The 17,587-nt window shown below is 39.8% G+C and overlaps 1 protein-coding gene across 1 annotated transcript in view; it reads right to left on the bottom strand.

The window, feature by feature from the left end:
* Window positions 1-17,587, bottom strand: part of LOC132824077 (dynein axonemal heavy chain 5-like) — a 285,827-nt gene that overhangs the window by 192,912 nt on the left and 75,328 nt on the right. The window contains 5 exon segments of the mRNA XM_060838346.1: window positions 857-1,092; window positions 4,592-4,793; window positions 9,358-9,521; window positions 11,762-11,852; window positions 12,259-12,446. Of these exon segments, the coding sequence (XP_060694329.1) occupies window positions 857-1,092; window positions 4,592-4,793; window positions 9,358-9,521; window positions 11,762-11,852; window positions 12,259-12,446 (881 nt within the window).

Consider the following 17,587-nt stretch of genomic DNA (forward strand, 5'->3'; position numbering starts at 1 on the left):
CTCCTGCCTCAGCGCGGACTCCTGCCTCAGCGCGGACTCCTGGCCTCAGCTCAGACTCCTGGCCTCAGCTCAGACTCCTGGACTCAAGGTGAATCTAAGACTTTCTCCTGGCCTCGAGACCATCAAGGTAAAGCTCAGTGTGGTCTGGAGGTTAGGTACTGGCATGGACTGGGTTGGAAAGGCTGTTGTTCTGGACTTTTCATTTCTTTATTTTTATAATTTATTCTTATGATTTTGTACTTTTATACCTAAGATGGCCCAAAGGTCTGTAATGCTGGACTTTTTATTTCTTTACTTTCTGATTTTCTTCCTAAGAATCTGTACCTAAGTACATTTGTACCTAAGATGGCACTGTATAGGGGCGACTTGTGAACTTTTCTCTGTACTCATGAGTACAGGTGACAATAAAGCTAATTCTAATAGAGTTTGAAAATACAGTCTAATTCTGTCTTCATCAAAAGGAGGAAAGTCACAGAGTGCAGAACACTTTCTAAACTTTCTTCACCAATATTAGCATAAAGCAACCAAAGATCAAGCATAAATATGGGTAAACTATAAACTAGATTGCCCACAGTCTATTAGCACCTGCTGTCAGAAATATGGGTAGATAAATGTTATGGACACTACAGTCACAAGGAACTGGTTAAATCTTTCTTTCACATGAATACTGTCTCAGAACAACTCATTTTCATACAGAGATTTTACCCAGCGAGTTAGGCCAGGGCATTTACTCCAAGAGGTGAAAAGTCTAGATGGCATTGAGAAGTTTGCAACCTTTTTGTATCATTGCTTAAAACTACTGAGAAGAAATACGACTCTGATTAGCTCTTCAAACAAAGGTTGAAAGTATATCTACCTCAATGGGTCCAATCTGTAAATCGATGTCAATCTGTTTCTCCCGGATATCTTTTAAAGAACCCATGATAATTCTTATATCATCCATATCATTCACTGAGCGATTTAGCTTCTTTGAAGTCTCTTCTACAAAGCCCAATATATTATCCAGATTTGTTTTATATTTTTCATTGCAGTGATGAGAATATCCAATCATCCAGGCTCTACTTTCTTCAGCCAAGGCGAACTTCAAATCATCTGTTTAAGTAAATATACAAACCAATAAAGTAACAAAAGTTGATTATTACAGAACTTCTAAATACTTACAGCAGAGGGCTCACCATATGCGATATGTCCATGGCCACAAGCAATGGATCGTCATGATATTTCCAAAGACATGGCAGGGTTCGAACACCACAGAAAAATCAATGAGATAAGTTTCTATAAACACGATGAATGTCATTGTGATCTTGTAGTCCATGTCCTATGGTGTTGAGCATGGTGTGTCAGACTGTATGCACTCTCCAGGTTAGGCAGTGTGAGATGAAAAGGGGATCATTGGACTAGGTCACAGAGGCATCATTATTGATTCACTTTAAAGTCATATGTTCTGTCATTATTTTTATAGGTAAAAATCACACAACGCCAGGCTATAGTCCAACAGGTTCATTTGGAAGTACTAGCTTTCAGAGCACGCTGTTTCGTCAGGTAGCTGGTGGAGCAGGATTGTAAGACACACAATTTATGTGAAAAGATCTTTTGCTATAAATTCTGTGTCCTAATGATCCTGCTCCACTAGCTACCTGACAAAGGAGCAGTGCTCTGAAAGCTAGTACTTCCTAATAAACCTGTTGGACTATTACCTGGCATTGTGTGATTTTTAACTTTGTCTACCCCAGTCCAGCAAAATTGTATGTTCCCCAAGAACAGGTTTCAAACACATTGCTGAGTGGTTGCATGCCTTAGCCTGGCAGCTATATGAAAAGCTTGCACCACATAAATCTAGCTTGAAATACTTTATGTCCACTTGCATCTTTTAAAGGGGAGACATATTATGGTTACAGCCATGCTGGTCTGGGCAATGTGAACATTGAATAATGCCACAATAGGACAGAGGGTATGCTTCAAAGCTCTTGGATGCAGAACTGAAGGAGATGTAGGAGATAAACAAGAGGAGAGAGACCCTGCATTCATAGGCGACCTGAAGATCATGAAGACAAATGATCTGAAGCCATTAGCAGCTAAGTTGTCACTAACAGTGTAGCCCCAAGGATCTGGACACAGTGCCAAAAGATGCTCAGTGTCCTCACTTGCTTAATCAATGTGAGTAAAGTAAATTTCAAATAACATTGCAATGCACCACAGGCCTCACACATTGTTCAAATCACTGTCTTCCTACTTTGATCACCAATCAACAACCTTTACTATCTAAGAATCATACCTCTCATTCATTGTTTTCCTCACACATGTAGCACTGCTACAAACCTAACACCCACATTTCTCAGCTTGCACAGACTGTCAGCTATTGAACTCAGAAAGTCACTTCACACAGATCCCATCACACGAACCAACACACATGCCCTTTTCTGGCAGGGCAAAGTGGTGCACAATTGCAGCAGAACCTACTTTGATGGGAGAGTATTGGCTATAAACCTGTATTCCCATGGAGGTGGTCATCATCATTTGGAATGGTAAAAACAGAATCATAACCAATGGAAACCATCAAATATGATGGCATGCACCTATCATATTTTACCTTTCACAATTTCCTAACAGCACAGAGGTGGAACGAGTGGAGAGTGTCAAGCTCCTGGGAGTAGTCATCAACAACAAGCTTTGTTGGACTCTTCATGGGGATGCACTGGTTTCAAAGGCCCAACAATGTCTCTTCTTCCTCAGGCAGCTGAGGAAATTTGGCACGACAGTGAATACCCTTGCCAACTATTATAGCTGCGCTATTGAGAGCATTCCTTCTGGATGTATCACTACCTGGCATGGCAACTGTACCATTCAAGATTGAAGACGGTTAAACAGAGTGGCGAACTCAGCCCGGACAATCGCAAAGGCCAATCTTCCACCTTTAGAATTCATCTACCAGGCTTGCTATCAAGGAAAGGCCATCAGCATTCTCAAAGATCCATCCCACCCTGGCATCTGTACAACCTCTACCACTGGGGAGAAGGTACAGAGGCCTGAACCCACTCACCAGCCCATTTTGAAACAGTTTCTACCCTGCTGTTGTTAGAATACTGAATGGACCCACAAACTCTTCAGCATTTGCCTGTACCTGTGTTTTTGTTTTTGCCACTGTTTACCTATTATTTATTTATCTATGCTAATTAACTATGTGATCTGCCTGCTCTGCTCACATGACAAAGTTTTTCACTGTGCCTCGGGTACACGTGATAATAAATTCAACTCAATTCAATTCCTGCATATCATACCATTCAAACTTATAAGCTGTAAATTGTCTAAGCAGGAGTGGAAGAGTTGGTGCCCCCACCAATGAATAGAAACTCTGGGCTCATGTCCAGCTACAGAATTTGATGGCCAAGAAAGTTCTTCATAATGTTGACAAACAAATTGAGTTGCAACATGCAAATGTTTCAACACACACCCAGGACACTGATTAAGAGTGCAAGAGGTTCCTGGTCAGCTATAAGTCAGAAAGAATATTGGATCCTCACCTAACACTTTCTACAATAAATAAAAAGTGCCAAAGCAACTTGGACTCCACACATAAACAGTAACACACAGATGGTCTTTTTAAAATTTCTTCCCAACCCCTCAGCACAACCCAATCCTTGTTCTCTCCTTTTTGTCAGATATCCAAGAACTCCAAAATGGCCAGGCACAAGTAGGAAGCAGAAGAGGAAGAAAAGATTGATAATGTTGTAACACTGTCACTCAGTTACACAGATGCAGCCACAAGATGCAAAACTGATATTGCACCTAATTTAGAGCGTACTTTAGGATCTGCAGGTAGTGAGTCACTGGTTGTTGAGTAATTGTGATGGTCATAAGATAGTGATATGTCTTATTATGGAACAATTACATCAGTCATGTGTAAGAGCTAAGAGGGGAAGCAGAATAGTCTATACAAGAAAGATGCACTTGCCAAAATTTGCAGATGCGGATTTTGAAATAGTACTAAAATCATTCAATATATACTTGAACCCAAAATGGAATCTCGTAATCAAGTGAGCATCATTCAGTCAGAGTTCTCAAAGGCCAGGGGGATTCATTCTTACAGACCTGTATAGGTTAGCCATTGTTGTGGTTATGGTACTTCACAAGTTAAACCTATGCACAGCCACATCCTGCTGTCATACCAAGACCACATCAAATTTTCATTTTTTTATGCAAATTGGATGAGTTAATACTTAAACAAGTCGTTGATGTGCTAAGTATGCTGCAAAATCAGGCCATAATCCATGGAAATACTGAGAGTTCAGATGAATTCACTTGGTCCAATCCTGCTCCTATTTCTTGCGACACCGAGAACATTCATAGTAAATGTTTAAAAAAAAGTGTAGGCATTATTATTCTTGTACAGACCAAATCAACATCAAGCGAAACATCAATTTAATTGTCATACTTCGACTGACTTCAAATAAAATTGCAGTTTGAACAAAATGTTGGATATTTTAATATGATCTTAAAATATTAATAATTTTATCTAATCTTTAAATAATCTCCTTTAAGTTTTTTCTCCCAAACGTCACAGAACATAATCTCATAATCTTGAAACAAATACCTGAATACAATGCAAGAGCACCCAGATACATCACCCGAGGTTCAGCTTGAATTTGGATTTGCAGATTGTGATAGAACTTGACTTGGAATTCAAACGCAGACAATGAAGGGGAACCTTCTATAAACTTTGCAAGAGTGTTTTCACAGTCTTCTCTCCAGAGGTGACTGTACTTGTTGAACGTTTCGAGAATTTCTTGTAAACCCTAGGATGGGAACATTAAAATCAAAATATTGAGAAAGTGCATTGAAAGGTTGAGAAAATTATAATGATTTTACAATTTTTGTATAATCATTCAATGATACAGCATAGGAGAAGGAGAAACATATCTGCTTATTCTGGCCTTTTGAAAGACGTATTCAATAAGTCGCATTCCACTATCTTTCCCCATAGTGCTCTAAATGTTTCCTTTACACATTTTCATGTAAGTTCTTTATCAATGTCATCACTGAATCTGCTTATAACACCCTTTCAGGCAGTGCATTCCAGAAAATAAGAGCTTTCAGCCTAAATGTATTCCTCTTTGCTCCACCACTTTAGCCAAATACCTTGACTATGTTCATATTGGTAACTGACCCATCTGCAACTGGGTGTAAGCAGTTGCTGACATGCATAAGCAGTTTTTTATACAATCAAAACTCTTCATGATTTTGAACATTTATATCAAGTCTCCTCTGATTATTCCCTACATTAAAAAAAAACATCTGGGATAGAAATGCAGTCAGTACTAACATGTCTTGTCACATTCATGTGACCTTTACAATGAGACACTGACAAGAGGATTACCACTTTGCAGCCAGTTTCAATTAAGTTAAAAATCACACAACCCCAGGTTATAGTCCAACAGGTTTAATTGGAAGCACTAGCGCCGCTCTTTCATCAGGTGGTTGTGGAGGGTGCACTGAAAGCTAGTGCTTCCAATTAAACCTGTTGGACTTAACCTGGAGTTGTGTGGTGTTTAACTTTGTACACCCCAGTCCAACACCGGCATCTCCAAATCAGTTTCAGTGAAATCACAGTAAGGGACAGACAGTTTTAATGAGAGCGCAAAAGATGGTGTTAGAAGTGCAGCTGAGATAGTGTTGAAGAGCAATTAGAAAAAAATATATAGCTGTCAATAGACAAATAAAGGAATATTCAGAGCTGTGATGCAGATATAACAACTGAAAAATATCAAAGAAACAAGCCACAGCCGAAACACTGAGTAAAACACAATTGCTTTCTCTCTCAGCATCAGCCGAAATGAAAGATGACATGATGTAGAACTGGTAGCATTTCCAAGTGTGATGGCAAAATTAAGGAATTTTGTTGGATCTACTCAAACTAAAACAACTACATATCGATACACTCTTAACACTGGTGGGAAAAGACTTTTTCAAAATGCACATCACCCTAAATCTATCAGAAAAACAGAAAAAAAAGCAGACTTTGAAGGCATGTTTTATTCTCAAGTTAATGCCTTTTACCCATACTAACCCCATTATCTTTTACATGACTAATATCAAAACTTGATCAACATCTATTTTAAATATACTCAAAGACTGAGCATCCATGGTCCTCTGGGGTATAGAAATCCAAAGATTCATTACCATCAGGGTAACAGATATTCTCCCCATCTCAATCCTAAGTGAAATTCCCCTTATTTTTAAATTGCATTCCCCAATTTTTAGATTCCCCGTCAGGAGAAACATCTTCCCAGCATCTCCTTAAGTACTTTCTTAATTTCAATGAGGTTACCTCTCAGTTTTCAAAATTGATTAGAATACAAGCCAGTTTGCGCAATCTCTCTTCACAAGACTGTCCTGCTGTCCTGGGAAAAAATATGGTGAAACTTTATTGCACTTCTTCTGTGTCAACAATATCGTCCCTTAGAGAAGGAGATCAAAGCTGCGCAGTGTATTCCAGGTGTAGTTTCATCAAGCTCCTATACAGTAAGACTTCACTACTCCTGTGCTCAATTCTTTTCGTGATAAAAAGTCTTCCATTAGCCTTCTTAGCGATAAGAGATTATCCCCTGTGTGGGAAAAGCATTGCTCACATTACACATAATTTTGCACACGGGTGTATGGCTAGAAGAATGCACAAACTGTAGGTCTTGTGGAGAGAGTTCAGAGAGATTTGATCTTTGGAAAGATACCAGCTGAACATTCTGATGAACCACTCTATATGATTCAACAGGTTGGTTCAGTCAGGTTGATGAATGATGACTTTTAGAAGAACAACAGTCTCATAAAAAGTATCAGATGAACACTGGTGCATCATGGCAATATCATGATCTTCACAGACCTGTGCAAAGTAGCCTAACATAGCAATCTAAAAATGAAAACCTCAGAAGTAAGGTCAGGCAATATGATGGCACCATACTTGTGTTGAGAAGATAGATTACTCTAAGAGCCCAATGTAATGACAGGGGCAAAGTTACGGAGTTTGACATCATTGATGACAAGCAAAAGCTACTGACATCAGCCAGAAAATGTCTGGAGGTTAGACTAGTAGCCCTCAAAATGCCAAAAGAAATTTGCAATTTTACAGCATTCTACATCATTCGGTATGGTACAAATTCTACAGGAGCACAATAATGTTACATTAATTTACAACAGTGTTACATTTTAATAGGGTTAGGGTATCTTCTTGCAGAAGATCACCTTAAAGTAGGTAAGAGTGTAGGACCAATTAGATGTCTGCTAAGGAAATTCCGAGCTGCTCTCAGAACTAGCCTGAAAGACAAAATTGAAGAGCCAGGAAAGAAAGCTGTCAAGGAAGTGACAACTGCTACAGCATAGGTTACAAGCAAAATGTTTGCAGTGAAACAACCTGAAAAGCTGAGTGTATGCATTGTCCCCAAAGATGTAAACAAACCTCTGAAGAGACTCGGCCACCCCATGCCAACCATCAAATGAATTTTACTACAACTTGCAAAGACAAAACTCTTTACCACCCAACATGTGAAGGAGGGTTGCTGACAAGTGAAGGTGAATGAAAGCATCAATATCCTAATTATAATCTGGGTTGCCTTCAGGAGACACAGATCTTTACATATTCAGAAATGAACTGAAAGCCCAAGATGGCGTATCGTACAAAGGAGGTTGAGCCAACACACAAAGGTGTTGAGAGGACAGAAACTGAATTGCAGCATGCAAGACAACAAGAAATAAAATCAAATCTGAGGAAGGCAAGAGATCTGTTCTACTGATCAAACATGACCAACAAAGCCAACAAGCGCACCAGCCAGTGCAGTGTCAGTAATGAGTACCAAGTTAAGCAGGTTAGAGAACCGCAAATGACATATGACATCCTAGACAGACTATGGATGAAGATGTAAGTAGACCTCTTCATTCTCACAAGAATTGACTACTTTGTCAGCAAAGACTACAGGAAATTTTGAGTACTTGAAATGGACCAGATGACTGCAATGATTACTGATGAGATTGCCAAATGCCTGAAAGCACATTTTAGCCATTACACTATTCTGAATTCAACTGCTTCAAAAGGATTGGGATATTCAACATTATACATCATTCCACATACCCTTAGGCAATAGGAAAGGCTGAGGTGACCATGAACATCATCAAAGAAGGCATAAAGAAATCAAGCATGTCTAGCCTAGATTTACACAAAGCAATCCTTGAGCGGAAAAACAAAAACACTTAAATATAGAGAGTAGCTTAGTACAAAGATTTGCAGCATGTCACACCCAAAAACTCCTCCAATGACAAAGAAGCAGAATCCAGGTGAGCATGAGTAACAAAATCAAGGTGAAGGACTTGGAAAACTTTTCTAAATAGCTTCCAACGTATGAAACTCCTTCTGTTAATATGGTGACCACTACTGTACACAGTAATCCAGATGTCCAGCCATGTAACAGTTTGTTGTCTATATAATTCTGTTAAATCTCATTTACATCCTCTCTGAGACATCTTCTTAAATCTGGTAACGTCAATTCTCCAGCATACCTAACTGGTGTTTTATGAATGCTCAGTCTAACACTTCCTTTGCAGCCTGTGCTTCCAGTTCTAAAGCTAAGGATACCATATGAATATTTCAATGCCTACTCAACTTATCCTGTCACTGCCAAAGTCTTTTACATGCATATCCATCAGATTCCTGCAACACCTTTAAAAGTATACTGTTAGCACTGTCTCTCCTTATTCTTCCAATCAAAACAAAACACTTCTGTGTTTAACTTTAATCAACTTGTATCTTCTGATTTCAACAATTTCCATTCAAACCTAAACATATCGAGCAAATGAGCTGAGGGGTGACCTTATAGAGATTTAGAAAATCATGAGGGGCACGGATAGGGTAAATAGACAAGATCTTATCCCTGGGGTGGGGAGTCCAGAACTAGAGGGCATAGGTTTATGGTGAGAGGGGAGAGATTTAAAAGGGACCTCAGGCGCAACTTTTTCACACAAAGGGTGGTGTGTGTATGGAATGGCCTGCCAGAGGAAGTGGTAGAGGCTGGTACAATTACAACATTTAAGAGGCATCTGGATGGGTACATGAATAGGAAAGGTTTAGAGGAATATGGGCCACATGCTGGTGGATAGGACTAAATTAAGTTAGGACATCTGGTCAGTATGGATGAATTGGACTGAACGATCTGTTTCCATGCTGTACATCTCTATGACTATAAATATTCATACCATGGCCCTCTCCTATAATCCTATCAGATGGTTTTCCCATTCAATATAAGCAATGTTGCAACTAGCACAATTAGATACAATGGCACTTACACAAATGATCATCACTCACAGCAATTGCTTTACCTTTTTAAATGAATTGACAGATGATGAAATGAGAGAAACTAGCTTAATTATGTCCTTGTTTTCAGAAATTATCTTGTAGTAATTGTTAGGTTGAGTGTAGGCCAAAATCAAATCTGGCACAGTATCATCTGCAAATGAGGAAAGACATTACATTTTATTTGTATCTTTTCATCAATGAGCATTATAGTCTCTTATGTCACTCATGAAATACAAACAAACATCTAAAACAATTTACTTTGAGGTGCAATCACTATTGCTATGTACACACAGCGATATCTCGCTCCAGCACTGAGCTAAAATAATCTGGAATTTTCATGTTTCCCCAGAGTTGGGGAAAGGACAGGGATCATCGAAACTTCATTTTTCTCAGAAGTTTAAATTTATTGTATAAAACTGGGTAATATAATCTTATCACAGGCAGGATGAGGTTCAGGTTAGGAATCAGTCATAATCCTACTTGTGCATCCTTTGACATCAGGGTTAGCACTCACAAAAATAGGTGACCTCTGTTTACCTGTATTTTCAACAGGTCGAGGATGGGGAGAGGATTTGAAAGGCTTTGGAAAGCCTGCCTTGTTTCAAAGCTTGGGATCCTTGGAGACAGCCTGCTGAGTAGTGAGGAACATTCTGACAAGTTAGTGTTAAAACATGACAACATCAAGTATCATAAACTAGATGTGTTGTTATTGCAGTGAGTGATCATATGGCTCTGTCATGCAGAACTAAGTTGACCATTGTATTGACTAACATTGTACATTAGAGTACTTTTCACATTTGGAATGATGCCATTATGCATTTAAAATCAAAGAAAACTGTAAGGGGAATTCTAATGACTGAGCTGAATTAACCTATATGTCTGACATGTTTTAGATTTGTAAATTAAATGGTCTGCAGCTTTCACTTAGAGAAAATAAAAGCCACCTTCTCCTGCACTAAATTGATTGATAGGTCATCTGGCCTAACTTCAAAAAATCTGGCCTCTTGTCAGATTCAATAGGTTCCATTCTCTAAAGTTGTAAGAGTTTGCTTTTGCAATTAAGCCCATTATGAATACTTGGCTGTAAAATCATACATCTCAGCCAAAGGTTGTGTACACAGTTTGTATGGAATGATTAAAGGATGAAAGAATTAAAGGATGGGGGTTGGTTAGCCCAGTTGGCTGTCAATTTGCTTGGGGTGCAGAATGATGCCAACAGTATGGGTCAATTCCTGGCTGGGGTTACAATGAAGGCATTGTCTCCTCAACCTCACTTCAGACATGGTGATCCTCAGGTTAAACTCACCGCAAGTCACCTCTGAGGAATGAGAAAGCAGCCATATGATTCTGAGAGACTATGGTGACTTCACCTTTATTGAAGGGTTATCTGTATTTCATTTCATTAATAAATAGATGCTTGTTTGTTTATACAACTAGTGGCCATTTAAGGGGTTTGTTTTACAGGTCTGCGTTTTTTTCACTATGGATCATGTTCTTAAGTCACAACTGTATTGGTTTGCTGGGTGTGTACGTTTTCAAATCCATCTGAAAGATTTTCATTGCTAGGATGTGCCTCTTCACCTCTGGCCACAGTGAATACTGGATCAGCAGTTGAGGAGGATACATGGGAGACATGGCCAATATGAGAGCGCATGGAGGAGACATTGGGGGTTTTAAAGGGCACAACTCCAAACACCAAGCAGGCTGTTGCTAGGTCAAATAAGTTTGAACAGAGGCAGAACAACGCAAGCACAGCCAAACCAATCAGAGGAGGCAAATTGTTTATTTGATCAATGCAATGAAGTTTATGCGTTTATTTAAACAATCATTCTGTTTTTCACTCACATCATTTTCATGCTGAGAAGCTCTAGCAGTTAGAAAGAGGGGAAAAGGGATGAAGTCACAATCAGTTTACAATCCAATTATTTTTCTTACTTACAAATCTGGCTTCAGATTCCAGGTGATACTGTGACTTTACAATAAGATCAAATTTTGAGGTTGGTTCTCATCATGTTCCGTATGTATGAGTCTGATGGGTGGATGTTGGAAAACCAGGCACAAGCTCTCCATGCCTTCTATCCACTCATTTTAAATATAGAAAAACTCGGCTTAATTTATTCAGAATTTTACAATGTGTTTCTGTCCACCCAATGGGAAGGAAAATTCAGTGTCTTGCTCTCGGTGAAAATTTAAAGTCTGATTTTTTTTTGACAAAAATTAGGAATTTCTACCTATGGTTCTTTAGAATCCACTTCCAAAGTGAAATCATGGTGTCATATACAAGTTGGAGCTGGACTTGAATTGATATATATTGTGAGGAACCTAAGAAGGAGAGATTTCCCAACTCGATGCCTTCAGCCAGCAAGTGATTTGCTGCAGTTTTTGTGTTCTGACACCATATATTTATCTGCTTCCATTAGTAATTACCTGCAAGGTTTCCTTCATATTTATCAATGGAGGAGTCATCCTGTGTATTATTTCTTTGTAATTCAGCTATTTTCTGGTCATTCGACTTTTTCTGTTAATAAAATGATATGTTTATTTCAATCCGTCTAAATAATTGCCAGCTGATGCAGTCCATTCATTTTTATCAGTGTATTTCTTTAGGTAGGTTTCATGGCGCATCCTGACCTATATTTCACCCTTATTACACATTAAAAGTTGAGGCTTATTTGAGGCTACTAATTAGCTCAATTTATAATTAGGTGAGTAGTTCATGTATACTGGCATTTACACCAGCAAATCTCCACAAATTTCAATTCATATAAATTTTCACTTCAGCACTTCAAATACGTTCCAACATTCTTCTCTAAAACGTATGAATAAATATTTGATTACAAATAGCTTGAAAAAATTCCACAATTTAAAAATAAATCCAACCTCACCACAGATTAGCCAAGAGTTAAAATGTCCACAATACATACTGTTGTCATCCTCCTCTTGCTCCACATGGATAGTCCTTTAGAAACATTGATAATACTGTCACACACTCTATTCAAAATATACTGGATTTCTTCCAGTGTAGGACGGAGCACAATATCCGGTATGGCAAGGCAAATGTCAACATGGAGAACTGAACTGAAGTCTTGTTTCCGATAATCTGAATCAGGATCTAAGATGAGAGAATCTGTCAAAAAAGAATCCCACATATTTGCTATGATTGTAACCCTAGATTTGCTCGAGTTTATTTTTTGTAATAATCAGAGCAATACAGGGAAACAGAGTCCAAAAAATCAGATAAAATGTTCACTACATTTCCACTGCTGCTAATATTTAAGGCCCACATTATTATCCCAATCATTACAATTTTTAAGGCCTCACACATTAGCATTTTGAATATATCTTATACAATCAAATAATCATAAGCTGCTTTTTATGAATGTGGTGGAACGTGTTTTCCTTTATGGCAGAACACAAGCATGATTTTAATAATTAACTCAGCAGAAAAAGTGACTTTCTTTTAAAATATGTTATGGTAATATAACTTATGGTTTATTTCTTCTGGTATATAACTATTTTAACTTTCAGAATAAAAATTTATGAGCAGAAAATGAGATAAATGTAACTGAAGCACTTTAAAGTCCTCCACATTCAAAAGATTGAAGTTATGTTCCTCTAAGAGGTTAATAGATTAAAAAGGTAAAGAAATTAAAATGTCTAAAACAAATGATAATTCAGAAGAATATCCATGGGGACAGTGAGGACTGCAGATGCTGGAGATCAGAGTCAAAAGTGTGGTGCTAGAAAAGCACGGCAGATCAGATCGCATCTGAGGAGCAGGAGAATCGACATTTCGGGCACAAGCCCTTCATCAACATATCATTGTTATGACTGTGATGGGAGAAATGCACTGATAATCAAGGCTCACTACCCTACAGTCATAACATTCGTGCAAATGTTGATTAAATTAGCAAAATGGTCAATTCTTTTCCTTCCTAATGCCACCCAAAATAAATTTACTGCTTTGGAATAAATAGAGAGTTGCCCAGTTACTAAGTGTAAAATGGTCTACTGTTTCTATCAACATAACAGAAATTGAGATAGGTTAAAATGTATAACAAAAATATAGACTGTTTCGCTCTAATAGTCTTTTCCAGAAAACTTCCTTTTTGGAGTCATACTCAGCAGAAATTAAGGATAGGTCTTTGCATTTTGGGTGGGGCTTCAACATTGAAGTCAAACAGGGATCCTGACTCCACTACTTGTTGGGAGTGGCCAGCTCCCATTAATTTTGCCTGGATTGACAATTAGTAGTTAGCAGATGCAGTACAAGCACCAAATTAATTTGGCAGATGGATTTTCAAAGCTGGGAAGGTCACTTGGAGGCCCTACATCTTGAGGTCCCTCTCAGCACTTGAAAACCTTTTAGAGAAAAACATGACCACAGCTTTTGCAGTAATACTGTGGAGGAGTAAACCCCCCCCCCCCCCCCCCCCCCCCCCACACAGTGACTGTGGCTAGGTAGCTGAAAGGTATATGAAACACTGGCTCTCCAAGCAGTCGCTATGGCTACCAGTGCTATGGGGATCAGTAAGCTGACTGGAAAATTCAGTCAGTCAATCTTTGATCAACAGCTTTAATTAATTGGTGAATTATCTCTTTTAGTCATTCACCAGTTGCAAGTGAGTAGCCATTCTGCTCCCAGTCACCAGAATATTTGGCCTAGTCAGGATGGTGTCAGCAAGCCAGCCATAAATGTGAAATTAGGCATTTGTCTTCCTCTAATACTTCCCTAATATTCAAACTTTGTGAGAAGATTTGTAGCTCGGGTGCTCGTTGTTGTAGTTCTGTTTGCCGAGCTGGGAATTTGTGTTGCAGACGTTTTGTCCCCTTTCTAGGTAACATCCTCAGTGGCTTGGGAGCCTCTTGGGAAGCGCTTCTGTGATGTTTCCTTCAGCATTTATAGTGATTTGTATCTGCCGCTTCCGGTTGTCAGTTCCAGCTGTCCGCTGCAGTGGCCGTATATTAGGTCCAGGTCAATGTGCTTATTGATTGAATCTGTGGATGAATGATGTGCCTCTAGGAATTCCCTGGCTGTTCTGTGTTTGGCTTGTCCTATAATAGTAGTGTTGTCCCAGTCAAACTCTTGTTGCTTGTCGTCTGAGTGTGTGGCCACTAAGGATAGCTGGTCGTGTCATTTCGTGGCTAGTTGGTGTTCATGGATGGGGATCGTTAGCTGTATTCCTGTTTGTCCTATGTAGTATTTTGTGCAGTCCTTGCATGGGATTTTGTACACTACATTGGTTTTGCTCATGCTGGGTATCGGGTCCTTCGTCCTGGTGAGTTGTTGTTTGAGAGTGGCTGTTGGTTTATGTGCTGCTATGAGTCCTAGTGGTCACAATAGTCTGGCTGCCAGTTCAGAAATGCTCTTGGTGTATGGTAGTGTGGCTAGTCCTTTGAGTTGCGGCATTGTAACACAAATTCCCAGCTTGGTGAACAGAACCACAACAACTTCCCTAATATTGAGCCAAAATCCTATATTTTCCAACTCACTCTCCAATGGCAATTCCATTCAATATTTAATGATTTATAATAGTCCATCCTCATCAAAGTAAATGTGGTTCTGATCAACAGGCTAGATTAGAATTGCAAACTCTTACAATTTTTTTTATATCCAGAAATGCTCTTATACAACTGAATATTTTTCCCCATCAACAAATCCCTTGTGGGTTTTTTTTCATCTATTAATCACCAACACTCTTACAATACTCACACAAATAACTTCCAATTATTTGGGTAAATATTGTTGAAATTAATTGTCTCCAAATAAAGTGGTAACTTTATATTGCTAAACCAACATCATTTTAGTTATCATGTTCACAGAATTCTGCTTCTTAGATCCTGTGTGAACTTACACACATAAGGAAGATAAGATCCAATAGCACAAATGTGAATAAAAATATTCTGTCAGAATAAAATCCTGAATACCTCACATCATTTTTTTAACAGTTAGCAAAAAAAAGTGTAAACCTTAATTAGAAAACCTTCATTGGGTATCATGTTAGTGGAGAGACTAGAGAAGCCAATGGGAAAGGGAATATACATGCAACTGAAGTGCTATGTCAACATCATTAAAAATCTGTGTGGACTTCAGGACAGGCAACAATGCAAAGTGGCCAAGCAGAGGCTGATAGCCAAGTTCAGTACCCATGGGGATGGCCTCAACTGGGACCTTGGGTTCATGTCACTCTACAGGTGACCCCACTGCACTGTGCAAACACACACATATTTCTACAGACCCATACACTCATGCAGACCCTCTCTCATACCTACAAACTCTCTCTCATACACTCACACATATACTCCCATACTCACATGTACACACGCACCCTCTCACAGACATAGACCCCTTTACATTCACACTCACGCGCATACACACACAGACACATATAGGTTTGTGGGGTGAATTTGTACTTTTAGAATGACATATTATTTAGCTCAAAAACTGCATGAATCCATGTAAGATTCTGTAAATCCTTTTTTTAGATTAGAATCAGTCTGAACGTTGGGGCACAGACAGTCTCACACAGGGCACCTCACACCTTCAATGTCTGGGCTGACATGGCACCAATTGTTAAAGTTCACTTGAGAATGTAACTTTAAAGAAATTCTGGGATTTACATTTGAAAGCAACATGGTCATTCTCAAAGATGAGAGAATTAACAAACAATCCATTTTTTTTCAACATATAATTCAAGTTACATCAACTTGATGTTGGAACCATGGTTGTGTATTTTTAACTCTGTGCACCCCAGTCCAACACCAGCAACTCCAAATTATGTCAACATCTGTGGTGAAGGACTGTACCTGCAGTGAACACAGCAAATGCAGTGCACATGCATGAAGAGCAATGGCAATGCATGAATGAGGGGGTGAAGGGGGGGGGGGGGGGGTGGTGGGTGGGTTGAGTGCACGATTAACAGGGTGAGAATGGGCTCTTGTCCATTGAGGGGATACAGCCATAGTCAGTCCAGGAGTTGGCCCATTTCTAATCCAAATGATTGTCTATGGTCAGTCGAACAGATTTGTCCAGTTCAAGTTTGGCTATCATCAATGTTTCAGTCTGGGAACTGGACCACAATTGGTCCTGAGAGTCAAACAAAATCAGTCCTGGACTTGACAGTCAATCTGACAGGGGCAACTCAAAAATAAATCTGGGGAATGAGCCGCGATCATTATCGGCAATAAGTTGTATGCAAACTCGGTGGCAGGGAGAGATTTGGATGTCTAGGATCTATAGACCTTTCCACAATCCAGCCTAAGCTTTGGGTCCTCTACATGAATGGCACCTTTTATCACCACGAAATGCAACAAGCTAAAAGAAACCCACAAACACAAACAACATCCTGACCGGTATAAAGTTCACCAAAGAGGAAGAGAACAATAACCGACTTTCCTTCTTGAACATCATGGTGGGACAAAAAGCCAGTGGAGAGCTGCAGACTAGTGTCTCCAGGAAAGCCACACACACTGACCAGATACTCAACTATAGGAGCAATCATCCAACACCCACAAACGGAGCTGCTTTAGGACACTATTCAAAGGAGTCACAACATACTGCGGCACCCTATAACTACAAGAAGCCAAGGAGAAACACCTATAAACATATTCAGGAACAACGGGTAACTGATAAGAGCAGTCCGCCAATTCCTGCCCAACAGGCCTAAACAGGAAGACACAACACACCCAGAGACTCCAGTCATCTACCATACAAAGATATTTCAGAGATGACCACAAACTACTCTGGCCCCACGGTGTCATGGTAGCCCACAAACCTACTACAGAGGAACATCGATTATCTGAACGAGATGGGCGGGCTCTATTTCGTTTGGATTATCGAGTATTCGGTTAATCACATCAATGCCTTTCCTCTGGGGCTTGGAGTTTTCTGTGAAGTCTGCTCCCCATCAGGAAATGCACAGCACACCACGCGTGAGCCCCATCCCTACCCCAGCCCCGTCCAACACCACCCCCATCCAACACAGTCCCACTGCCCTGCTCCCAACCCTGTCCAACACTGCCCCCGACTGCCCACCCCCACCTCCGTGCTCACCCAAACTCTTAAACCCATTCACCACGCGCCCCCGTTCCCTCCACCACTGCCCACAACCCCCCCCAATACCATCCAACACCGCTCCCCGCCCGCCACCCGTGCACCCTCCCATCCGCCCCCGCCCCCCATCTCCAGGGCAGCTGGACTGGACACCACCAACAAGGCTGCTGCTGCCTTTTGGAGGGGTGAGTCTCCAAATA

Source organism: Hemiscyllium ocellatum, chromosome 17, assembly GCF_020745735.1.
Source record: "Hemiscyllium ocellatum isolate sHemOce1 chromosome 17, sHemOce1.pat.X.cur, whole genome shotgun sequence".
Lineage (NCBI taxonomy): Eukaryota > Metazoa > Chordata > Chondrichthyes > Orectolobiformes > Hemiscylliidae > Hemiscyllium > Hemiscyllium ocellatum.